The sequence below is a fragment of the Podarcis melisellensis genome (assembly GCF_964234715.1).
Source record: "Podarcis melisellensis genome assembly, chromosome: 4".
NCBI lineage: Eukaryota > Metazoa > Chordata > Lepidosauria > Squamata > Lacertidae > Podarcis > Podarcis melisellensis.
The window spans coordinates 44407214-44433655 of record NC_138531.1 but is presented as its reverse complement, the minus strand read 5'-3'; the positions used below and the strand labels follow the sequence as shown (position 1 = coordinate 44433655).

The 26442-nt window shown below is 43.0% G+C and overlaps 2 protein-coding genes across 2 annotated transcripts in view; one reads left to right on the top strand and one right to left on the bottom strand.

The window, feature by feature from the left end:
- Nucleotides 1-10063, bottom strand: part of GK (glycerol kinase) — a 32661-nt gene extending 22598 nt beyond the window's left edge. Inside the window, exons 1-4 of the mRNA XM_081909075.1 lie at nt 9564-10063; nt 3292-3365; nt 2005-2111; nt 1293-1370 (exon numbers count right to left, since the gene is read on the bottom strand). Of these exons, the coding sequence (XP_081765201.1) occupies nt 1293-1370; nt 2005-2111; nt 3292-3365; nt 9564-9641 (337 nt within the window). The 5' untranslated portion in view covers nt 9642-10063. The remainder of the gene's footprint in view (nt 1-1292; nt 1371-2004; nt 2112-3291; nt 3366-9563) is intronic.
- Nucleotides 10064-23544: 13481 nt separating this feature from the next.
- TASL (TLR adaptor interacting with endolysosomal SLC15A4) lies at nt 23545-24513 on the top strand. The gene has a single exon (XM_081907950.1). The coding sequence runs from the start codon at nt 23623-23625 to the stop codon at nt 24493-24495; it is 873 nt and encodes a 290-aa protein (XP_081764076.1). The 5' UTR covers nt 23545-23622; the 3' UTR covers nt 24496-24513.
- Nucleotides 24514-26442: the final 1929 nt, after the last annotated feature.

The following is a 26442-nucleotide window of genomic DNA, read 5'->3' as shown; positions in this document are numbered from 1 at the left end:
TGCCTTCCCGGGACAGCGGAGACTTTTCCGCTATCCCGGGGCGATCTTAAAATGCTGGCGGGCAGCAGCGAAGGCTTCGCTGCCGTCCCCCAGCATTTTAAAAGCCCCCGGGACAGCGGAGACTTTTCTGCTGTCCCGGGACGGTCTTAAAATGCTGGCGGGCTGGCAGCATTTTAAGATCGCCCCGGGACAGCGGAAAAGTCTCCGCTGTCCCGGGGGCTTTTAAAATGCTGGCGGGCGGCAGCGAAACCTTCGCTGCCGCCCGCCAGCATTTTAAAAACCCCGGGACAGCGGAGGAATTCTCCGCTGTCCCGGGGCGATTTAAAAGCCCCCGGGAAGGCGGGGGGGGGGGAGCAAAGACTTTTGCCGCCTGCCCGCCTTCAGAAGAGGTCCTGGACCTCTTCCGAAGGCAGGCGGGGGACAAAAGTCTTTGTCCCCCCTGCCTGCCTTTCCGGGAGAGCGGGAAGGCAGCGCTGCCTTTTCCGCTCTCCCGGGAAGGCAGGCAGGGGGGAGCAAAGACTTTTGCCCCCCGCCAGCCTTCAGAAGAGGTCCTGGACCTCTTCTGAAGGCTGGCGGGGGGCAAAAGTCTTTGCTCCCCCCCGCCTGCCTTCAAAAGCCGTCCGGGATAGCGGGAAGCGCTTCCCTGCTATCCCGGACCGCTTTTAAAATGCTGGCGGTGGGGAGCAAAGCCTTTCGCCCCCGCTGGCCTTCCTGGACCTCTTCTGAAGTCCGGAGGGGGGAAAAAGGCTTTGCTCCCCCCCGCCAGCATTTAAAAGAGGTCCCCGACATTTCCCTATGGGCTTTCGTCTTGCGATGCAAGCCCATAGGGAAAATCGTCTAGCGAAGCGTCGCAAAAACCGAAAAACCCTTTTGTCTTGCGGGTTTTTCGTCTTGCGAGGCATTCGTCTTGCGGGGCACCACTGTACTGAGATGAAAAAGACATAGGGTTGTGTTCAGTGCTGCTGTTCTGCTGGAACAACAGACTTCCAGTTGCACAACAGAACCTCCAACCTCTCCCCTGAAGCCTCAATGTGGACTCTAAAAACCTGCTACAGAGGTTTGGGGAACCCTCTGGAGCAAATTTTACAGGTGTACAGAGAGAGAAGAGGAAGGGGGAAGTCCTCTTGTGCAAGTAGATTACTGCTTGCGCCGTGTTGGATACATCTCACTCATAGGCTTGGATTCCAAGATAAATTAGCTTCAGGAAGTTCACTATACTCCATTATAAATAAATAAAATGATTAGCACATAGTCAAGTGGAAAACTGCATCCCTATTAAAAAAAATACTTACCTAGAGCATTATAGAGAGGCTCTCCAGTTCGTTTGTCCCAAACCACAGTTGTCTCTCTCTGATTGCAGACCCCAACAGCTTAAAAACAGAACGTAATTTTAACATTTGATGGATTTGACATGGCATACTTCATCCTTTAGAAATATTTCAATACTTTCCATAATTTCTATTGTATAAACGCTTTCCCTGTTAATTCCACCCCCCTTAATACAATTTACTCACAGAATAAAGATACTGTACTGTTAGGATCCAGAAAAACCTATGTATTCACAAAGTGTTCCTGTTCACACATTTGGCAGAGGGGCAAGATAATTTACCAGAACTTGCTTTCAGCAGCAGCCCTTTGTACCAAATAAAATGCTACACTGGGCAATCCCTTAATCTGGGGTGGGGGAGAAATAAAGAAGGCAGGCTGCTTTTTGGAAGGGATGGCTGAAATCCCTATGCAAGAGACCACACACTTCCCTTGGGTTTCCAGAACAGCATTGCACGAACCGCAACCTATTTATTGCCTCATTTCCAGCTTATCCTATCTTATGAAAGGAAACTCTGACAAAATAACAACACACCAATAAACTACACTCCAGAAACATCTTGCATTGGCTTTAATAGTTTAACATATCAGTTTTATTCTTAAATAAAAGTTCAGACATGTGCCCTTTCTGACCACTGCTTCAAAAAATGATTATTTTTATGAAAATGTGGGTGATACCTTTTATACTGGCAATGTCCACATTCAGTTGTTTCAGTTTCTCACATGTTTTTTCAACACATTCATAGACAGATTGTAGTATTTCCTTTGGATCTTGTTCTACCCACCTTGAACAGATAAGAGAAGCATAGAGAAGAGAAGCATAGAGAAAACCAAGGTTAGTATCAGAAGTCTGTATTTTGCATCTGGCATTATGTACACAAATATCATGAAATCTCATCTGTTTCCTCCAACACGGGGTTTTCCAAACGAGTCTCCAGCTGTTGTTGGATTACAACTCCCATCATCTCTAACCAGCAGGACCTGTGGTCAGAGATGGTGGGAACTGTAGTCAAAAACAGCTGGAGACCCAAGTTTGGGAAACTCTGCTACCAATGACAATTTGTAGAAATGAATGACAATTTACTAACATCATTTTCATTTAGTATCAACCAGTTTGTCACGAAGCAGAATCTAGTGGATTTTTAACATTACTGTAATTCCTCTTACCATAAAATTGTTAAGAAGCAGAAAAGAAGAGAGAGCTGAAGAGCCCTTACGTCAAAGGCAAGCGAGATCGGCTGCTACTTTTCCAACTTAAAAAAATGTTGTGCAAAGCTAACAAACACCCAGTGCCACTTCTGTTCACCTGATCTCTGGTTGTTTATGGTGCTACTACTTACTGGGAGGTGTTGGGAGGGGGGAGTGAGATAGTAGAGTGGTTGGTGTGGCACAAATGCACCAGTGCCACCTACCCCATTCTCTTCTACAGCAACACAACCCCAGCCCAACACCCACTACTGAGGCTAACTATTGATTAAAAACAAATACAGTAACAAAGAAAAACCGAAAAGTATATTACATTATTGCAATGACGTCTGTCTTCCAAACTTTGCCTCATATGCCTACAAACCATTTCACTGGCTTAAGTAGGAATGTGTAGGCTTGGATCCATAGACATGTGAATGAAACACCACCCAAGAAACAGGTCTTTCCCATCTCCTACTCCTCACTGCAGCCCCCTGTGGTCTCCAGCGTACTTCTGAAAGGCATGGAGTGGATGGCTGCAGTCACAGAGAACAATGGGCATAAATTCACAGGGGCAAAGCAAAGTGAAGAGTGGAAGTGACTTTCTGCTCATGGAGAGTTTAAAGTCTAACAATATCGTACTATGGCTGCAGTCTTAACCCTAATTACCTGGGAGAAAGCTTTACTGAATTCAATAGCACTTACTTCCAAGTAGATATGGTTAGGATTGCAGCCTGAATGACAAGCGGTCAAGTATGCAAAGAAAAAAAAATACTCTACCCTTCTTTGGGGAATTTCTGTTGGATTTCTACTTGGTGGTAACTCAACAGCTCAGCTGTTTTTGCATTAAAGACCTGTAATGCATAAAAAAACACCAAACCAGTTTGTAAAAACATAATTAGAGGGAGAGGCAGACAAAGAAGCTTGGCACCCGCCTCTCGAACAGTTACTTGGAAACATGTTTCAGGGATGACAGTAGCATTCAGAAGTTAACTCCCTTAACAAAGACTATATTATACATAACAGAAAATTGTCAAAGAGCAAAATGATGCAAGAAATACTTGCTTAACTCTAGAAGAGGCCACTAAACCACATGTTACAGGAACCTGAAGGTTTTTTTTAATAAAAAAAATAAGTTGGAAGCAGAGACTTCTGGACCATGAGTTATATTATGGCTTTTGCAACCATATGGCTCAATTTTGCAATGATAGGAAAGGTTAATCATCCATGGAGACAAAGGGAGCAGCAGTTTCTGGAGCCTCCCTTTGAAAGGATTACTGACAAAAAGATAGGTAGATTAAGGAAACCGCCCTAAAAGTCTGAGTCACCATTAAAAAGCAGGGTGAAGAGTCAAATTGCTTTTAAAAAAACAAACACTAAGCTACATATACAGGAATATAATCTAATTATCTATTTACTATAGTGGTGCTGAACTATATCACAATATAATAATCTCCATTTGTTTTAAGATTTTAGAGATCAGTCCAAATAATTTCTATATTTCTACTGTTAAGTGACATTGAAGATAAAAATGTTGAAATCAACGGTTAGACATAATTGATTATTCTTTCCCAAAGTACATATTTATTCATCTAAATAAACTACTAACCTATATAAATCACAAACTCACTCAGGTGTCCAAATAATTATGCTTTCTATGCAGTTTCTAACATGTTATGAAAATCCAAAAGACATCAAATCACTTCAAAACATCAAGAAGGTTGCATGTTCATGCCAATTATGTTCCTTATCTTCTGCTTTTACGTAAGAAGAGGAGGAGTTTGGATTTGATATCCCGCGTTATCGCTACCCTAAGGAGTCTCAAAGCGGCTAACATTCTCCTTTCCTTTCCTTCCCCACAACACTCTGTGAGGTGAGTGAGGCTGAGAGACTTCAGAGAAGTGTGACTGGCCCAAGGTCACCCAGCAGCTGCATGTGAAGGAGCGGAGATGCGAACCCGGTTCACCAGATTACGAGTCTACCGTCTAACATCTGTGATGTTAATCTTATCTTGAAAAAAACCTCTCTTTGAGATCTCTGCCTCCAACAGCAACTTTTGCTGAATTGTTAACTGAAACCCAGTTTACTGTAGCCCTAAACATTCAGGCTAACTTTACTTGCTTTACGGTAAGAGGGCAAAAGTGCTTAATCCTTTTCAACTCACTCCAGATACCACCCCAGATAGCTGAGTAAAGAAGTTGATTAAGAGTAACATCAATCACAATAAAAATCCAAATCTGACAGAGGTATCTAGGACATACACATACATCTGTGAGCGCATACATCTCTTTGATATCTAACTACAGGTATAAGAATTTTTTCAATACAAATTAAATGGTAATCATAATTTGATTACAAATAATAAGAGAAAGGCGATGACAGCTATATAAAAATCACTGGCCATTACAGTAAGAGTAGAGGTACAGTAGAAATGTAATGCTGCCACTTAAAATGTTTGTCTAGACAAACATGTTGAAATGTTTCTTGTCTCAGAAACTACTGAGTAATTTCAAGTGAAAATTACACTGTGTTTCCCCCACATATTTACAAGCAGTATGACAAAATTTAAATGCTGATGAAAACAGTACAGCATGGAATATTGTTTGCCAATACTTCTAATGCTCTCTGTGATAAACATACAGTGGTACCTCTTGTTATGAAATTAATTCATTCCAGAGGTCCGTTCTTAACCTGAAGTACCACTTTAGCTAATGGGGCCTCCCGCTGCTGCTGCTGCCGCCGCATGATTTCTGTTCTCATCCTGGGGCAAAGTTCTTATCCCGAGGTACTATTTCCGGGTTAGCGGCGTCTGTAACCCAAAGTGTTTGTAACCCGAGGTGTTTGTAACCAGAAGTACCACTGTACTCCTGCAGCTACTTAAAATCCTCCAAACTTTATTGAGGAGGGTGAGACACCTAAAGGAAAAAGAACACAATCGGAAACATTTGCAGCTAGAAGCTATGCTTAATTCATCTGATCAAAACCAGTCCTTCTTTCATAAATGAAATTAGTAAACCATTGCTGGTATGGTTGTTTCATATCAAATCAGGATACTATGGCTTGTGAAACACATATAGCTTCTGAATAGTTTAATAAGAATGGTGCTGGAAGTGGATCATTTAAAACAGGCCATTATCTTTAGTGAACTCTGAATCACTGCAGGGCTAGGGCAGCTAGGGCTGCAATTCTATACACCAGTGGTTTTCAACCAGTGTGCTATGGCACTCTGGTGTGCCTTGAATGATGGTCAGGGGTGCCGCGGACAACACTGTCACTCTTCCTTCCCTCCTTCCTCTGATGCCCTCCAAAGCCTTGCACCTGCCTTCCAAAGCCTTGCACAGCTGTTTATTGCAGCAACCCTGGCTATAATCTCTGCAGGTGAATGCTGCCTCTGTGAGGCACCTCTCTTTTGGGGGGCAGCTCAGAGACCAGAGATGGTAGCAGCTGCTGCCTGGAGGACTCCTAAGGAGAGGGGAGAGGAGACGAGGCCTCCACAAGGGAGGGTGAAAAAGGGGTGACATAACTGGGCTCCTGAACCCCACAGGGGTACCACAGAAAGAATGTTGTTGGTTAAGGGAGCCGTGGACTCAAAAAGGTTGAAAACTTCTGCTATACAGCAATGGTGGCTAATCTATAGTCCTCTATGTGTTGCTGAATTCCAGCCCCAACCATCCATGGCCATTGGCTGGAGCAAGAACATCTGAAGAGTCACAGGTTAGCCACCTTTTCTACTCAGTGGACTGACCTCAATAATGCTTCCTTCTGAAATACAGAGAATAGCACAGGACGGCCTCAGGCAGCTCCTGCTATCAAAAGACTAAAGGAGTTCTTCTTGAAATTCAACTCCTGTTGGCCCATTAAAAGAAACATCCTCTACTTTTGTGTCATCTAGCAAATAGTCTCAAAGAAGTCTGGATGTATGGACTGTTTGTGTATGAACTATTTGTGAAAGATTTTCTGTTTCATTTAAATATTCTCTACCAAATCTTTTATTCTAAATTTTGATTTGCTTTTCAGTTAATGTAACTATGTAGTTCAAAGGTGAGGATCAACAGAGGCAAGTTTAGGAATGCTTCTAAGAGGGAGATGCTTCCAAAGTACTCAAACAGTTGTTAATCATTGCCTTGGGGTTCACTGAACTTACTTTACTCTCATTCTAGACTATTAACTCTTTCATATAAGAGAAGCGTGTGCTGCACCTGCTACTGTACCAAGACCATTACTTCTTTTTCAGGAAGATGTTTTATAACAATATATACACAGGAGTTGTATACATAAAAAACATAAAGACGCAATTCCAATATAAAACCATTGGATGAAGTTTAAAAACATTTTTTCTATACTTTATTTTGTTCAGAAAGAGGATAGCTAGATTAAGCCATGCTCCTTCTGGGGTAGTTTGTCTACCTTCCATCCCCATCCTGCACTCAGCTCTCACCTGTAGCTGCTAGAAACTGTCAGCATGTGACAGCAGTCACACCCTGGGCATGACTTCGACTTGCCAGCTAAACCAGGTGAAGGTAGGCAATGGGTCTCAAACCATTGATGAGTTAGGGACTTTTCCTGCATGCAAATATAAACTTTGGCAGATTGCGCAGACAAGACCAATAGTGGGTCTAATGGCCAAGAAGGCGACAAACATTCAGCTGCCTATCTCCTTCTGAGCCCAATTTAAACTACTGATTTTGGCCTTAAAACCCAAAATGGGTTGGGACTAAGATATCTGGAGGATCACCTGCAGCTGTATGAGCTTGCTCAAGCTTTAAGATCAGCTTCTGAGGTACTGCTCTCTGGTCCATCAATAAGAGATGTCAGCTTGGGTACCAAGCACTTTTCTTTCTGCACTCGTGGAAGTAACTGTGGCCCTATCATAGTTTATTTTCAACAGAATTCTTAAAGCCATTTAATTTCAGTCTGTGTTCTATTAATAGCTGTGTTCTGATGAAGTATCACTGCTCACTGTAAATGGGGTATAATATGGATTTTAATTTGATGGTGCTGATTTTGTCTATCGTGTTTTGTCGTTTTCTATACACTGCCCTAGAAGGGCACTAAATCCTGAAAGGCAGGTTGTAAATTTATTAATAAACAAACAAAACATAAAACAAGTATCAAACCCACGGCTGGCTTGATGTTTCAGGACAAGCACATACTTGGTATAATCCTGATATGATATTGCAGGGTTGCATTTACCCCTCAGAATACAGCATATGCTTTCATAGTGTCTATGGAAACACATTCATGGAATTTTATATGCAATTCATAGAAATTTGCAGGTTCAGTGGTGTCCCAGAATGGACTCTTAAAATGTGCTGTATATGCACACAAAGTTAGTACCAAATCTGGCAGCCTGTTACTCTGATACAGGCAAGCAAAATGATGTTCAAAAGAACATAAAACAATGACAAATGCATTCTTGTACTTCATGCCAAACTGTAAGCAGAATGCATGAAAATCCTACCAAAGCAATTTAAAACTCTGGTGCAGAATTAGTACTGTACTTTTTTTTTGGTACATTTATGCACTGCAATTGTTTTAATGGTATGATACACATTCCCCTTATCTATGATGTGACTCCACTTCAGCAATAAACTCTTGACTTCAACTATGCCTGAAATCTATTTTAACCTTGTTTGTTTTCATAATATTTGTTAAAACAGATTCCTGGACTTTAGCCAGATCCTCTATGAATGTTTGCCCAGTTTAAAAAAACAAAGAAAGAAAAGAAAAAAGTTGGAAAAGTTGGGTGAAGAGAATGCTTAAAGAACAAGAGAGGACATTCAGACCAAGATTATTATTATTATTATTATTTCTACTAAAAACAATGATTTAACCCTTAAATCTGGTGAAAACCTTATTATACAAAATTACCTGAACTATACAAGTACAGTCTGCATGAAAAACACAAACAAGATTTTACCTTATATATAAAACAATATTTAGAATTGCTTGTGTTTCCAAATTCAGAGGGACATTCCCAAGTTTGCACAGCACTACAGTTGCAAAACTGGTTTAAGCAGGAAACACACTGTGCATGAGTGAAGTATAAGATGACATTTCTTGCCTGCCAGTCATTTTTTATTTCACTGTCCTCAGCTCTGAGGTTCACGGTAGGGTACCATAGTTCTGACAAATGCAACTACCTGTAGTGCATATTGATCTCTGGATGAAGCAGTGGCACCTGTTTTCCGAGGCTTCATTCACATTGGAATTGCCCAGAATCCAAGCTAAACTTTTTAGTACAACACTAATAATGCAAGAAACGGGAATAACAATGTTAGAAGTTGTTACCAGATTCTACTCATCTTTTTTCTTCCCTATATAAACTTTTCCATCCACCAACCTATGAGTTTACACACTACAGGTGATCTAGCGTAGACAGCAAATGGATGATGCACTGTGGCTTGTAGGATCAGAAACGCCAGCAGCGTAAAAGAAAGCTCTCACGCCTGCTTCCATCCATCACACCCTAGATCAGAGGACTGAATGGAAACTCCCTGTCTCTCATAGTGCCCAGCATGTCAAGGAAAAAGGCTAAGGGGATAAAGTGAGAAAAGGGCTCTATGTCACACTGCTCTCTATTCCAGGAGAAGCCAATATCCCCTTTTCCAGTTACCCCTGCACACACATACAAACAAAAACCAAAGCCAACATCAGCAGCCCTATATGTAAAGACAGAGAGGTAGAAGAGGCATCGATCATTTGTTCTTAGATGTGTTTCATTAGTAACAAAATAATGGGTTTGTTTGCTTTTTAAGCCCTGGGGCTCGTACCGGTCTCGAAACGCAACCCTCTGACCCTGTAGCTTCCCCAGTGTGAGGGGCATCCTCTTTTAAGACGCTTTTAGCTGGCCAAGGGCATTTCCCCGTATTCTCCCTCCGCGAGCCTGGGCAAGGGGAGACCTCGCTTGGCACCTGCCCAGCCCCTCTCAGCAGCCTCCGTCCTCCACGCTCCCACCAAGGGCAACCACGCTGCCGCCTCCTCCTCCTCCTCCTGTCACTCCATCATCCCCCTCCGTCCCCGGAGGCGGCCGCTCGCCGGCTTGCGCTTACCAGGAAGCGCGTGGAGCTGGTCCCTTGATCGATGGCCCCAACCAGCGGGCCCATCGCCCCACCCCGGGCCTCTGCCATGGGCAGGCTCCGTCCGCGCGCGCGACCCCGGCCCGTCTCCTAGGCGACCCTGTCACCCGCCACGGCGAGGGCGGGCGGGAGCGAGAGTGACAGAAGACTGACACTCCCGAGCCGGCGCCCTCCGCTCTTGAGAGCGGCGCGTGGCTTCCCGGATCAGAGGCTGGAGGCGGGGAAGGGGGCGCTGGCCCGACGCGCTGCCGCTCAGCCGCCAATCAGCGAGCCGGGAGGAGGAGGAGGGCAGGGCGGGCTTATTCCCCCCCCCTCCCCACAGGAAGCGGCTCAATGCATCGGGAATGGGGGCCGCTGAGCTAGCCGGTCACGTGCACCGGGCCTCTGACGTGAACTGGAGGCTCTTCGGCCTTGGGCTGCACTGGCTCGCTGCCTGCTGCTTGCTGTTGCGGCCGCCGTCGCCGCCGCTCCCTCCCCGGGCAGAAGCGGCGGTGGATTGTGACGGCGTCGGTGGTGCAAGAGCCTCTTGCCTTGCGCAAGCGCGTAGAACGCCGTGAGCTGCCTGCTTCCGGCGCTCTCCTCCCCGCTTGTCGCCTGCCTCTGAAGTGCAAGGTGGCTGACGGAACCGGAGTCCCGTCCGGGAAAGAGGAATTCCCCCCCCCCAGTCACCTGCGCGCAAGGTTGCCTCAGAAGTGCGCTGAGTCAGTGCGCACCTGCGCAATCTCTCGCACGAACAGGCCTGGGAAGTAGGCACCATCGACCTGGCACTTCATTTCAAGGCAGGCACACTTAGGGTTCAGTGCCGGATTTACGTATAAGCTAAAGAAGCTATAGCTTAGGGCCCCAATTTTTTTTAAAGGAAAACAACCACTGGATGTACATTTCCAAAATATAAGATAAAAAACAAATAAAATAAAAATTACAGCAACATTTGTTATATGCAAATGGCTTTAGATACCTATTGGGTCCATAAATCGCCGTATAGCATATATTCAACGCAAGAAACAGCGACAATTTGTTGTTGACAAAGGACAGCTGGACATATAAAGGGTCCCTTTACCTTCAGTAGCTTCAAACCTAAATCCGGCCCTGGCTGCACTGTAATTGCTGGGGAGTCATCCTCACCCTGTTAGCTGGGCGGGGGGCAAAACCAGCTACAGTGGTGCCTCGCAGGACGAAATTAATTCGTTCCGCAAGTCTCTTCGTCTTGCGAGTTTTTCGTCTTGCGATGCACGGTTTTCCATAGGAATGCATTGAAAATCAATTAATGCGTTCCTATGGAAACCGCCTTCCCCCGACCTCTTCTGGCGGGCGGCATTTTAAAATCGCCCGGGACAGCGGAGGACTTCTCCGCTGTCCGGGGCGATTTAAAAGCCCCTGGGAAGGCAGGCAGGGGGGACAAAGACTTTTGCCCCCGCCTGCCTTCAGAAGAGGTCCAGGACAGGCTTCGCGGACCTCTTCGCAACCAGCGGGAGCGCTCCTTGCGGAGAGTTGCCAGCGCGCCCAGGCTTCGCGGCCCCGCCGCCTGGCTTCGGGACATCGTTCCGAAGCCGGGCGGCGGGGGGAGGCTTTCCCGCCCCGCCGCCGGGCTTCGGGACATCGTTCCGATGCCGGGCGGCGGGGGGAGGCTTTCCCGCCCCGCCGCGCGGCTTCGTTACATCGTTCCGATGCCGGGCGGCGGGGGGAGGCTTTCCCGCCCCGCCGCCCGGCTTCGGGAGGCTTTCCCGCCCCGCCGCCGGGCTTCGGGGGGAGGCTTTCTCGCCCCGCCGCCCGGCATCGGGACGATGCCCCGAAGCTGGGCGGCGGGGGGAGGCGTTCCTGCCCCGATGCCGGGCGGCGGGGGGAGGCTTCAAAAGCCGTCCGGGTGCTTTTAAATCGCCCCGGACAGTCCCGGGGCGATTTAAAAGCCCCCAGTTAGGCAGGCAGGGGGGGCAAAGACTTTTGCCCCCCGCCCGCCTTGGGAAGAGGTCCAGGACCTCTTCCCAAGGCGGGCGGGGGGCAAAAGTCTTTGCCCCCCCTGCCTGCCTTCAAAAGCCGTCCGGGATAGCGGGAAGCGCTTCCCTGCTATCCCGGACCGCTTTTAAAATGCTGGCGGTGGGGAGCAAAGCCTTTCGCCCCCGCCGGCCTTCCTGGACCTCTTCTGAAGTCCGGAGGGGGGAAAAAGGCTTTGCTCCCCACCGCCAGCATTTAAAAAAAGGTCCCCGAGATTTCCCTATGGGCTTTCGTCTTGCGATGCAAGCCCATAGGGAAAATCGTCTAGCGAAGCGTCGCAAAAACCGAAAAACCCTTTCGTCTTGCGGGTTTTTCGTCTTGCGAGGCATTCGTCTTGCGGGGCACCACTGTATATTGTGGCAGGGGGTGGTATGTCATGCCTTTGGCCTTGCGGGATAAAGCTATTTCTTTCTTACGAAGTGAAAAGCAGCAGCAAGACACATTAGGAGAAGATAAATGTTTTTTTTAAACTTGCTGCCTAAAAGAGGAAATGGTGCTAAGTGCTATTTCTGAGGGGTGCTACTTACAGCACGGGGCAGTCACAGAGAAGATCCTGTCCTCAGCCACACACACCACAGCTCATTTCTGAAGTCGAGCACCCAGGCTTCCTAATCATATCACATATATATCATGGACCCCCCAGCAACTTAGAAGCAACCACTGGCACATTCTGTGGGGCTTGCTCCCAGCCCCAGAGAAGACACCACTGAACTCAGTGGGCTTGCTTCTGGATTTATTTCTGGATTTACTTGCTATAATTTATATTCAGCCTTTCTTCAATCATGGAACCCAAGGTGGTATGCATGTGGTCTAGTTGGGTAATCAAGTTGGTTGCATCATGTGCTTTCTGATCATAACCCGGAACATGGATTGCACTAAAAGCAGTCTGGTAGGGTAGTTAAGAAATTAGTTCTGTTGCACCATTCCAGAGAGAATAAACGTCCCCGTAGCAAGTCACTGCAGTTTACAGATTACTTTTAGTGCTAAGAAAAAGAGTGTCAATGACACATTCTTAATAGCCTGAAAGTTTTTCTTGAGGTTATTTTGCATAAGTACAGCAAAGCAGTCAAAACATTTAAGACACTGTGTTAATGAGACTCCACATTGCAAAGAAGAGATTAACTAGAGTTAATTTTGGTTGGAATTAATATTGAAAACAAAGCTATCTATAGAAATAAAAGGTGTGGCTTTCTACTCTGTTGCTTTGTTTAAAAAAGGGTTGTGATGAGGTCAGCTGTGTGGGTTAATGAACACAGACAATAGGCCTTTTTGTTCGTTTTCAAGGAACACAGAAGTGCAATCAAAAGCTGAGATGTTTAAACAAATAGTGTTCATGGCTGAACAGGTTTCTTCTACCTATTAATATTTTGGACTGCAGCAAAGAAGAATTTCTGGTAGTTAGACTGGGCAACACGTTGCTAGTGTTAGGATACTGCATGGTTTTCTGATGTCAATTTATTTTGTTTTCCTTCCAAAACAGGAAATATATGACTTAGAATTTAAGCTGCTGCTTCTTCCTCCCCTTCTTCTTCTTCTTCTTCTTCTTCTTCTTCTTCTTCTTCTTCTTCCAGCAGTGTGTTCACATCTCTGCACCTTTTATGATTTTTTAATTTAAAAAATGGCAACACTAGCAAAGGAATTTATTGTATTTTTTTATAGTTTATTTATTAATTAAATTTATTTTCCCCCTTCCTCCCAAAGGAGCCCAGGGCTTTGCACTTGGACTTTAGAAAGAAAAAAGGTAGTCACTGTAAGAAAAGACTTATCTTTTATCTTAGTTTTCTATCTTCAGGGAACTCTTCCCCGTAATCCTGAAGAGGAATCTCAACACATATAGAAATGGAATGTCCTGGATACAGATGATTTCTGGAAAAGTGGAGCTTTAACCCTCTCCTTTCCCTATACTTGGGCTTGAACTAATAAACTAATAAAGAAGCAACTAATAAACTAATAAAGAACATGTAAAAAATGTTATGCAGGGCTAATGCTGGGTGTTGAGGATGTAGGCCTGTTACACATATTTGCATTATGCTGGTTTATATGTACAGATATATCTGGGGAAATTAAGATGCAGGTGGTTTGGGTCTCATCAGCATTTTGCTTTGCAGTTTTATCATCTGTCCTGTGAGCAAAATAAAAAAGTAATAATGGGAGGACAAAAGTCATGAGATCCTGGACTCAGCATGAAAGATCCAGGGCTTGGGCTCCCTGAACCATCCATAACAATGCCCCTGGTATCACAGTCCCCTCCAGTGAGAAGCATAAACCATTCTTTACATAACCATTACTTCTGTGTAAAAAGCTCATGGAAAGACTTCCATCCAAAGTTAAGTTGCAGCCTCTCTCATTTATAAATTAAGTATACCAGAAAGAATTACACTGGCTGCTAATTAAAGTTCCAGGCTATATTCAAGGTGCTGAGACAGGCATACAAAGCCCTATACAGGTTGAGATACCTAAAAGATCATCTCATTCCTTATATGCCTAACTGATCACTCCATAGGAGAGAGCCACCTGCAGATATCATCAAGAGGTCCATTCCGAATAATGTCACTGTTGGGCCTTCAGTGTGGCCACATCGCTTCCTGAGGGGGGTGGCCCTGCCGCTGCTGCAGATGATTAGAAATGAACACAACAAAACTATGTACCTACATAAACAATCAAACCAAATAGAATATTTAATTTCTCCTCAGAAATATTTATATACTGTATATTCTTATTCTGCAGTAGAACACTGTTCGTTTGAAGCTACTACTATTATGTACAAAGACTTGCAGAGCAATAAAAGGGAAAGCACTTTCTATTAAAATACTTTTCGACCAGGCATTTGGCCTGCCCACTTGTTAATTTTAATCTCTAATATGTTAAATAGGACATTAGGGTAAAGTGTGTACAATACATTGTAATAATAAATAAAATAATAAACAATCAAAAGTGTTTTATTGCTGCCTCTCTCTTATTGTTGATTATTTTATATTCTGTTGCTGTTGTAATACATTTATTAGACTGTAAAGACACCTTGTACAATTTGCAATGGAATGGCAAGATAACAATACTTTTTATAAACCAACCTACAAACTAGAAGTCAGTTAATTAACATTTGATTTTGACATTGAACCTCCAGTACAGTATTGGGTATGGGCACAGTGCATTGAGGTGAGGGAGAATTCACCAATACCTGGAACAGTTGCACTAAGTTTTCTTCTCTCTTTCATTAGTGCTGTGGATCTTTCACAAACTCAAATGTGTCTGAGCCCAATACAACGTTATCCAGGGCTCATGTGCTCTTGCATGTGTGCAATTTGTTATACTTGTGATGAATACAGGCAGTACAGTACAATTCCCAAGATTTAATGGAATTGTTCATACAGGAAGCCACCTAAGGTCTGTTCAGTTATGCTCACATTTGTCTTAACTAAAGATAAGAGCTTGACAGCAGCTACAGATCGTCAGCAAAAAGATCCCATTTTTAGTCAATCACATCCTTGCATATTTCAACTCATTGTCAACCACATAAAATGTGGCAGTATGAAATAATTATTGGGGGAAACTGCATAGTTGTTATAACTAAAATGTGTCTTTGGGGGAGTATATGCAGAAACCTCATTAGTAAATGTGCTGTGATATATGAGAAGTCTTTACATTATGGAATGCTGATAGAGACATATTTTCAAAATACTTTGGTTCATAACCAAGATGATGTTTCTTTGTAAATCTTTCTTGTCCTTTTGTTGGGTGAAATTACATAGCCTTTTACTGCTTTTAGCTGTGACTAAGATACCCCACTAAGAAAAATGGTTCTCATGTCCAGGAAGTGGGGAACTGGCTTGCCCTGGATGGAAGCTGCACTCCCCTGTAAGGAGCAGGTTCACAGTGGGGGTGCTCCTGGCTTCAGCACTCTCACTGGGCTCGGGTGGCCTCCTTCCCTACAGCCCCCCCTCTGGTGCTGAGATTGGCAGAGCATGCCCCTTAAGTAGTTCCTCTATGGACTCAGGAGGTCACAGCATGGGAGAAGGCATTCTCTGTGGTGGCCCCTAAGTTGTGGAACTCCCTCCCCACTGATGTGCAGCTGGCACCTTCATTGTTTAGCTTCTGGTGAATACTAAACATGTACCTCTTTACCCTGGCTTTTGATCCCTGAGGTGTATATTTTTAGGACCCACCTTCTTTTTGTGATAGTAAGTTGTTTTAAACAGTTTTTAATATTCTGTTTTAGTGTGGTAACCTCTCCAGAGACCTTAGGATGAAGAGCAGGTAAAACAACAACATTCATTAGCTCTGCTTAGAGAACCAAACAAGATTTCTTGTTTGTAGTGCAGAGGTTTGTGGAAAGGGATGAAATCCAATCCTCTTATCCAGTCAACCTTGCACTGGACAATCATAGTGAGTCAGTTATGGATATGAATGAAATTATTGTGTATTACAAGAGGGAAAACTTGGTTGAGTGCTCCATATTGGACATTTCAAACAAGTAACCCCCTAGCCAGAAGTTCCCCAAATAGCAGCTCATAAATATGAATTCTTGATCTTAAGACCTATTCTTTTAGAGATATTTTTTAAATCTAACCTCCTCACTAACCAACTATATTCCAGAATGCTAATTACTAGAAGCCTTTTTCTGTATCATAAACCAGCATTTGCATATAAAGTGGATGGCAGCTGGAGTTCCATTCTCATTTTTATGTTATTATTAAGCACAATTTCTCCATTTTATTGATACAGAATTTCTGGAATTCAACTCCATTCCCATGCCTGTTGTAAAAATTCTACAATTTGAAAATGTCATTTTAAAAAGAGTTCTTACTAATTCACTTCTGCTGCAATAAGCATTATGTTAAGGCCCATGTCTTAACTTGCATGCCCTGAAAATGGCAATAATGTTATTTTGTCTTATATGTTCTGCTCACTTATAACTTAGCACCCATGCACCCACACTTTTACTACTTCCATTCTCTTTCTTTGCATGCTGAGGACAACACTAAAATTACTGCATATACATGCTTTATAACAAATTAGTTACATTTTGAAAAGAATTGTGTAGAATACCCATGTGAAGGGATGGATGGAACAGAAATGCCATTTTGAAAATAAATTCTGTCTTTTGGGGTAGGGTGGGCAAGAGGGTGTGGAGTTATGAGGATAGTACTGGGAAGATTGACTGGAATTGTTGAATTGCTTTTGAATGCTATTAAAATTGCAACAGAAAAAATGCAAGATATAAATCAAAATCATGTTGTAATAAGTCAATGAATGCAGTTCAGAACATCAGTGCAGCAAGCCCATCTATACGCACTTTCACCAGGCTGTTTGAACCTGATTTTTTAAGGGTGTAGAGGGAAGTTGTGGCCATACATTGCTGGACCCTGCAACCCTTATCATTCCTTAGCATCGCCATGCTGGCAGGGACTGGTGGGAGTTGGAGCTCAACAACAACTGGAGGACCAGAGATTCCCTCTTCCTGCACCTTTTAAAAAAATGTTGCCTGGAATTATATCTTGAAATGCAAGAAACAGCAAGAGGATAGCCTGTGCCTGTATTTGGCTGTACTCAAACAAATTCTACCAAGCAAAGCAGGAATCTCAACTAAAGCATCCATGGCCACCCAAACTCCAGTAATAGCGTTAAAATGTTTATTCTTTCTTTCTTCAAAATATTTATATACTGAGTTTCAGCAAAGAGTTTTCTGTGTGGTTCACACACTACAAGATGGCTCACAAACAAGCTTCAATAAAGTTTATTACAGTATCGACAAAGGCAAGCTTTCACATGTTGTTCTTCCACCCTCGAGCAAAGGAACCGACTCCTTCACCTTCCACCTAATTGTGTGCAGAGGTTCTGACTGACTTGCAGAGCACCTGTCCCTGCTCCCCCAAAGGCCAAATTAAGGAGTAGATTAGATAATGCCCAGGACAGGTAGCCAGGGCTTCCCCTGTCACATTGTTCTTTTGCCAGACAGCTGACTTGCTGGCAACTGGAATCCTCACCAGATGGGACTTGAGAGAATTGCCCTCCTCCCTTGCCAATGCCACTCCCCCTGTTCCCATACACAAATCTCTTGACTCTTCTAAAATATTAGGCTGCTCTGATCATGGGCAAGAAGTAAAACACTTGTCCTAAAATTCCCTTTTCTATATTAATTCAAGTGACACTTTCTCTACATTCAGTTTGTCGGACCTCTTCACATTTTAGACTGGTTGAACAAGATTCCTGAATTAGCAGTTTAACCGCTGCAATTTAGTTTTCACACACTGTATTTGATGATGAATTACTTTGGTGGCAATAAATTTGATGACTAGCGGTTTAATCCTGTACATGTCTATACAAACTTGAATCGTATTGACTTCAGAGGGGCTTTGAAAAAGAAAGGAAGATTTAAGCTCCACCTTTCAATGGATTACTCGGTGGTCTAGGTAAATACATACACGATTGCAGCCTAAGGCAGTCGCTGCAGCAATCAGCTAAAGTAGCATATTATACTCAGGTGCAGGAGGAGTAATGCTTTAGAGTTACAAAATTGCTTCCATTGTTGCACATTAATCTTCTATCTAAGGTTTAATGAAATGCAGTTCTGCACAAGGTGAGGAAGCCTCTCTTCACATTACGTAAACATGAATCAGCTAGTATAAAAAAAATCAGCCAGCAATGTATGAATACATTACAGAAAGAATCTAGAATATGGGGTGTGTTTATTCCACCTGTTTGTGGGATGGTCTATTTCCATTGCTAGTAGCTGGAAAGTTCATGGATAGTTGTGAAAGAGTCACATTCACCTTTGGTCAGTGAGGTGAAAGTGTCCATGGATAGATCTGGCAGAAATGTGACCTTCCTACTTGTGGTTTCTGTTAGTTCAATTCTAATTGCTTCAGGGCCAGACCAAGACATTTTGGACTCCAAGATGACAGACCCTCCAAGTGTCCCTGTTTTCCAGAGACAGTCCCAGATTTACAGAAGCCATCCCAGTTTCCAATGTGATCCCAGAATGTCTCGCTTTCCCTTAGGATGTCCCAATTTTCATTGGAGAAATGAAGCTATGTGACCCCTGAGCCAAGGAGATAAGTAACTATACAATTTTAAGAAGACATCTAAAGGTAGCCCTGTATAGAGAAGTTTTTAAATGTTTTAAAGTTTTACTGTGTTTTTATATACATTGGAAACCACCCAGAATAGCTAGGGCAAGCCAGTCAGATGGACGGGGTCTAAATGTTGTCGCTATTGAATAGGGTGTCCCTATTTCCATCAGATAAACATTGGAGGGTATAAGGTGAGGAGCAACTGACTGGGGTGCCATGAAACTGTTGGCAATTTAGCTTATTACCATTGCCATGTATGCCGGGTGGTGGGTGGTGGGTAGAAGAGGCCCTTGTGGTATTTTCAACCACAGATGTCTAAATAACTTGCCTTGCCATGACTACTGTTGCTGGAGAAGCTATTTCCTGTTGCACCTCAAGTAGTGAAATGTTGTAGTCTGATCCTGCTGATGGAGATCACTCACACAGGGGACTTTCCAGGGAATACTTTCCTGAGGTCCCCCAATCTCTCAGTCCTGGAGCTGGCCCTATGCCAAGGGCTGCTTGCTGGTGTGTGTCTGTTTTAGGCTGTTCAGAAGTGGGTCAAATGTTAAAAGTTTGTTTAGAAGATGAAAAGAAACGTGTTGCTTAAATGCTAAGGGACAAGCAACTTTAAATCATATAAATCCATATTAAGACTCCTATGCAAATGTACGGTAATCTGCAGTGGAAAGCACTGTTATTAATGTCTTGTTTTAATTATTTATCTGCTTTACCACATTTGCTGTTGCTACATTAAGCCAACTCCCATATATTATGTAAAAGACCCACTGCACTATTCTTTTAAAGCTGATATGCATTTATTTTCCAGGATTGTGTCGGGCAAGAAGGGGCAGGGAATGGATGCTAGCAAAACTAAGCAGAACACAGCTGCACTTAAAGAGTAGTTCCACACATTTTATCCATCACTAGGGGGCTCCAGCTGCTTACTTCTTACAACATAGCTGATGTTGTCAGGTATCAGAGTAGACCAATGTTCTTTTTAAAAAAGAGTATTCTTATACAAAACAACATAGCTCCAAACATACCAACCACAATGTTATAGAAGATCAGATCACATTGCTGTAGTTTAGAGGCTAGACCAAGGTTGCTTCTACACTGTTTTAAATCTTATTCAATCACTAACTGTATGCCATTTTTAAACTAACTCTGAAGGCACTGGTCTGTGCATCATTATGCTTAGAGGATATCCTGGAGGAAATGCACTTTGCATTTTCAAATCTTAGGAGGGAATGTAACCCTCTTTCTTAAGCCCATTTAGAAATTGGGGTTTGCCAACCTTTGAGGGCCTGTGAGCCAACTTTGCAATTCTAGAGTGTCATGCTGCTTCTTGCCCCCTCCCCTAGAACTGTCTCCCCCATCACCAATAGGCAGAATAAGAAAACGCACACATGCACACTTCATTTCCCCAAAGAATCTGAGTAAAAGTTAGATACAGAATAATTAGAACAGCTCATATTGAATTCACATTGTGTTGCAAGGAGTCCTCACTCAAACCACCATCAGATTAAAGCCTTCAGTGGCAGACTGCACAGTAAAAATCTCAGACACGTGTCCGAGAAAAAGATAGGAAGCCATTTTATACCAAATAAGACCAATGGCCTATCCAGCTGTGTATTGTCTACACTGACTGGCTGTGCCTCTCCAGGATCTCAGACAGAGTCTTTCCCAGCCCTAACCTGGAGATAGAGGGGGTTGAACCCAGTACCTTTTGCATGTGCTTCACCACTGAGTGATGGTCTTTCCCCAAGACAAGCAAAGTTCCTACTTACAGATAAAAGACAGCAGTTGTACGTAAAAATGATCATCAGACAAATATGGGAAATGATGGCTTATTAAGCATTCTACCACAAGTCTAAAAACAAAGGAGGAAATTTCAGTTTCTCCTGATCATAGCTCAGATTTCTGTTTGCTATTTCAAAAGTCTGAAATTATGGTTCTTATTGATAATTTTAGTGTGTGTGTGTGTGTGTGTGTGTGTGTGTGTAAAACACTTTGAGGGTTCTTAAATATATACTCAAGTGGTGCATGCATTTTATGAAACAAATATAAATTATATATTAAAACATTTCTTTATGTCTGCATGCAATGCTACCCAACAGGCTTTACTTTATGATGAACAGCCTGTAAATAAAAATGTTTCTAGTTTCAGTGACAGGAGTCTGGAAATATTGGCTGATAGGTGAACACAGATTAGGCAGCAACAAACTATTTTAACAACAGACAGTTTCACAAAAAGGCTTTGTGTGGGAACAAAAAGAGGAAGAAAGAATTAAAAGTTGTTTGACAGCAGAAGGTTATTTATAAAGCTCCTCCTATGCCCTGCACAGAGACTTCCGTTTAAGAACCTATTGTGACTTGAGACCTGGGGGGCGGTGTGTGTGGAAACCACTTGGCACCTACAAGGCTGTAAATGAAACTCTTTACCCATGAGCTACAGTAACGGAAAAGAAGTGTTACATAAGAAGCTTTTAAGGCAACCAAATGCCTGTGCAACATTTCTGCACAACATTGCAAGCCACTGCACAGTCCTTGCCTTAAGGAGCGGCTTAGTTCTTCAAGGTAAGTGAGAACTAGACTATACCATATACAGATTATTTTTTCTTGTGTGTGCATTGGGTTATCTGCTGTGTGTCTCCGATGCACACACTTTATGATGCTGCCTGTATCATTTCAATGAGGTGCAATCTTGAATTGTAAGGATTTAGACCTACAGTCTAAACTGCAAATGAAACCAATTTAACTGAAGAACTTGGGTGGAAATTAAATGTGTCTTATCTTATTGAGTGAAACTTACCCAATGGCTTTCAATGGTTCTCAGAATGCTGATTATTTTACTGAAGTATGGCATCCATTTATAACCTCCTCAAATGAAAACAATGTCATCTTGTACCCACCGCATACACTTGGTTGGTTATGGAGCAAAGCGCTTCATGGTTGAAGCCGTCTTGTCCTAATTGAACGGGGAGGGGGTAATTTGTTATTGTTGAGTGCATTTAATTTTGTAGCATGCATTTATAAAAATGACAGATACTTTTGTAAGTGTCAAAAATATAACTGAAATTGAACTTAAACCATATACTAAGAGAAGGAACGATCAAGGAACTATAATATGCTGCCTTCATAGATACCGTAATTGACCAAATCCACCCTTAATTTCACATAGATGTAATAGGTCACATACACAGCAATTGTTGACTAACTCTGTGCAGTAAGACATGCACCAAGATTTATGCTCTCCAATATTTTCCTGTTGTGCCTAAAAGCAGAGTAATAGTAGGTGGACAATACTATTGCATTTCTAGTCAGCTCCACACAAGCTATGCAGACAATGTTTTTGAATGTCCTCTCCTCTGTGCACTCTTCCTATGCAGAGATCCATTATCTCTAGGAAGAGTAGCTGTAGGCAATGGGTGTGAATAGCTGGGCAACATCCCTCTAACTGTAAAAAAAGGGGGGATGTTATAAAGAAATAGTTTAAGAACCTGAAACCCCAAAATAAAAAGAGCAGAACTTCTCTGCTGTTATTCGGAAAGTTGCCAGGAACATTTTGTAATTGTCCTCCACCTTGCCTCCGCCACCAAAAAAACCCCATTGCTGTTTGGTTCTGTGCCTTTCTTAAATAGAATAAATAACCTCTGTTCTGTTTCCCTGAAACCACTGCCATTTTCTCTCTTAACTAACAGCCTTCCATCTTATACTCATAGCTGTCAAGTGTCCCTTATTTGAAGGGACAGTCCCTTATTCCAGCGCCATGTCCCGCTGCTGTCCCTTATTGATGGATGTCCCTTAAATGTCCCTTAAAGGATGTCCCTTAAATTTCAAAGGAAGCAGCTCCTCTCCCTCCCTCCCTGCTGGCCAGGGAGGAAGGAGGAAGGAGGCTCCAACTGTGTTGCTTGGCTGTGTTGCTCACCCACTGGGGGGTGGAGCTTGCATGCCTTGTGTGTGGCTAGTTAATGCAAGCTGAGGGGGTTTTTGAATGCTGGATGCCATTTTGTTGCACGTGCTGCTGCAAACTTTGCAGTGCAAAGCCAGGCCATTTTAAGTTGAACCTCTGGTTACAAAGTTGATTGGACAGTGTTCTCGAAGCTACCAGCTTCGAGTTTGACCAGACTGCAGGAGGACAGGAAGACTGGAGTGCGTGGAACAGGTGAGGCTGCAGGTCCCTTATTTTGGCTGCTGGTCCCTTATTTTCAAGGCTGCTGGTCCCTTATTTTCAAATCTGTAAGTTGACAGCTATGCTTATACTTGAAGCATAATGTTCAACTGTTTCCTAAGCCCTGTAAACATTTGTAGGATGAAAGAGAACAAACAATCCATTATGTATTCTCTGATGTTAAACTTTGAGGCACTTCTTGTTTCTTGCCATTTCTATATTAACATAAGCTGTGATTAGAATGCGAAAGTATGTGGTTAGGTCATCTCGGATGATATGCAGCCTACTCGCCTCCAACATTACTTTCCTTGGCTTTTTCTACTTTCCTTTTTTCTAGATCCATAGAACCTTTCAGGGCAAGGGCTGTAGTTCAGTGATAGAGCACATGCTTTGCCATGCTAAACTTCCATGATTTTCCTTTTTAAGGGGGCTGCAAATGCTCCCCCCCCCCGAATCAAATGAGCACTAAACTTGTGCTCCATTACATTCCATTAGTTTTCAAAAAGTGGCTTTTACATATTGTGAAAGCTCAAATGTAATGTGCAAAATAACAAGGAAATGTCAGGAAATCAGAATCAGCTGCAGTGTGAATGCAGGCAAAGCTTCACAAACCCCACCCCACTCTGGAATTAGCGTGCATTTAATGACCTAGAATTTATCCCAATCTGGTTGATGTTTCTTATCTCCCTAGTAGCTGGTAATGGTTCCAGTTGTACTTTACACACTTATGTCACTTGCTGTTTGCTCCTGTTATACCATTCCCTTACCTGCCACATTGTGCTTCATGCTAGCTTTTTCTCTTTTCCACTTCTAGAGGATGTTGTCAGAAGGGTACCTCTGTATAATTCCTTATCATGATCTTATGAATTACAAGCTCGCTTGCAACCAAGGAGAAGAGACAGTACATGAGATGAGGTCTTTGAATGGCATCACCTATGAATCAACAGAGGAAACACAGGACAGAAATCTCTTTTGGAGATGTAAGTCTGTTGGCAAGTTCATCTTCTCTGTTTGTTCCAATGAAAACAGAAACAGTAGAAGGCAGATGGATACACAGACTCCAAATCCAGTATTGGAAAGGCAAATATCTCCAGCTGTGGAAATCTGTACAGGACCTGCTATCAACAGAGACACTTACCTAGTTCCACCTTCTTGTAAAAGCATTTGCAAGAATTACAATGACCTGCATATTGCTGGTGACCAGGTACTGCCTATGAGTTCAGTTAAAACAGATTTTACCTATGACAGTGGGATAGGTCCATTCCTGGAGTCATCAGAGATCCCACCACCAATGGAATCCATATCAATGCCACCTGCTGAGGTCCCTCGCAAGCCAACCAATAGGTATTCTTCATGCTGGAGAGTGGCCAGCATCATGCAACACCAGCAACCCCTCTCAAATTCACTACTGAATAACTACTTGGAGGAGAAGGTGGTGGAGCTGTACAAGCAGTATATCATGGATGGCATGGGTAGCAGTGCATCCCCTACTCAGATCTTGGCATCAGAATTCATAATGACCAATGTAGATCAAATCAGCATGAAGCTATCACAAGAAAGGAACATGAAGACCACCCAAGCCAAGGATATGGTCATTAACTGCCTCTTGCGACTAGCCAGTGGGAAAATCTCCACTGAAATGAGCACTCCTAGTCTTCACATTTCCCAGTTTAGCACTGTGACTAAATAAATAAAGCCTGCCCCTAGACATTTCTGAGTCACCTTTGTTGAAAGTCAGTTTCGTTTCAGTAAGGTGAAGTCCCTGGGATATGGTCAGAGCACCAAATACTATTATATAGGTGAACTCCTGAAAGAAGGCTTGGTTTGTAAACCATACAGAACTTAGATGCCTTTTTTCAAATGTAAATGCTTCATGCTTCCTTCCAATAATCCTACTTCCACATTTTATTAACCCAAATGTGGTTGTTGTCCCATTGCATTGCACTGTTTTGTATCCTAATGAGAAGGAACATTGGCCCTGTTGCCTTGGCAATGGGGACCATTTTGTGTCTACCTCCCTTCACCAAGCAGCAGCAAGTTGGAGGAATGGTGGCTTCAAACAGGCATGAAGAAGAGAGTTGTTTCCCCATTGGAAGATTTTGCAATTAAAAATTAAACCTCATGGGAATTCAGCACAGTACTAATTCTAAATATCCCTTTCAGTGTGTAATTATTTTCCTCCCTTCCCAATACCTTGAGCCTCCAAGTGCATTTCTACCCCCTTCTTGGTTTTAATGTATCTATGTGGTGTTTTTTTCTGTCTGCTTGGGTTGCTTTAAGTCACTTTGGTTTGCCTTGGGCAATATAAAATGACTAACAAATTTAATAAACCAACCAACAAATAAATAAATAAATAAACCATTGTGTAGATGACTGTGTGTCTGCCCAGGTGGTATAGGACTGCATGACACCTTTATCCCAGTGCCTACTCTGTCCTTGCTTCTCCCATCACACTTTGGGAACTCCATAAATCGCCAGAGGGTCCTATAGAGCATCTGTGGACCCTGATTGCTTGAACTCCTGATTCTGCCAGAGATAGCTTTTCCAAAAATGATGGCATTCCCTTGCCCACTCTTGTTTACATTCCTATTACTTGTATTCTCTCCCCCTGTTTCCCTGTGGAATTTCTGGTCCCTCGTGTTCCTTAGCCACTCTTCCTTACCGCAACTAAAGCCAACATATGTCTAATTGAAATGACCACATATTGTCCCCTTGCCTCCCTACCTCTACTGCCTTTTCTCTTCCATTTTAGACCATAAGCTCTCCCCACCTCATTGTGTCATATCTGATGATGAGGATTGGTGGTAACTGGTTTGACTTGACTTGAAACTTTGCATTGCACAGGGTATCAATTGTCATAGGTCTTTGCCACTTGAACAAAAAGAGAAACTTGATTAGTTTTCATTTTTTATTATGTCATCAACAAATAAATTCTTATCACTAGTGGTCCAGTGAATGGAATGAAAATGTGATTGCGGTGAAGATCAGTTAGTTATGACCAATAAAAATAAAGATGTTTCGTCTCAATATTTTTTTCAGTGAGTTCAGACGGTTGTTGGGCAGCCCTGCAACAATGGAAAACCATACGACAAGGAAATGATACTATGGCCAAGTATGTTAAAAGCAGACCTCCCCACCCACCCAATTTTGCAGTGATACTTTCAATTTCCTGTAATTTACTTTTTCTTCTCTACAGTTAGACGTCTGTGCCATAACACTCAACCCACACTTATTCCTACTCTCACAGATCTAATGCACAATTGCAGATTCTTTCTAAAGGGTTGCTATGGATCCAGCCATAATTCAGAAAGGGAGCCGAGGCTCTATTCTGAAGGTCTGGCAAATAGAACTGTCATATGTATGTATACACTAACTTGGCATTGTATCCTCAATTTTGTGCTTTGCATTTATAACGTAAAAATGAACACCTGCACACCCCACAGTTTCTGCCCCATTTGTGGCAGGGCTGAGGATGCCATTGTAGCCATTCAGCACCATGGAGCAGCAGGAGCCAGGGTTAGGATTGCCTCCTAAGCATATGAACATATTTGGTGGCAATTAATTTTGTCCTTAACCAGTTTTTGTTGTTTTCATTGAACTGAACAAATAACTGAAATGTAACAGAATGTGAATTCCA

What these genes read in the sequence shown, in the direction of transcription:
- TASL (XM_081907950.1), top strand. Translation starts at nt 23,623, where the DNA reads ATGTTGTCAGAAGGGTACCTCTGTATAATTCCTTATCATGATCTTATG.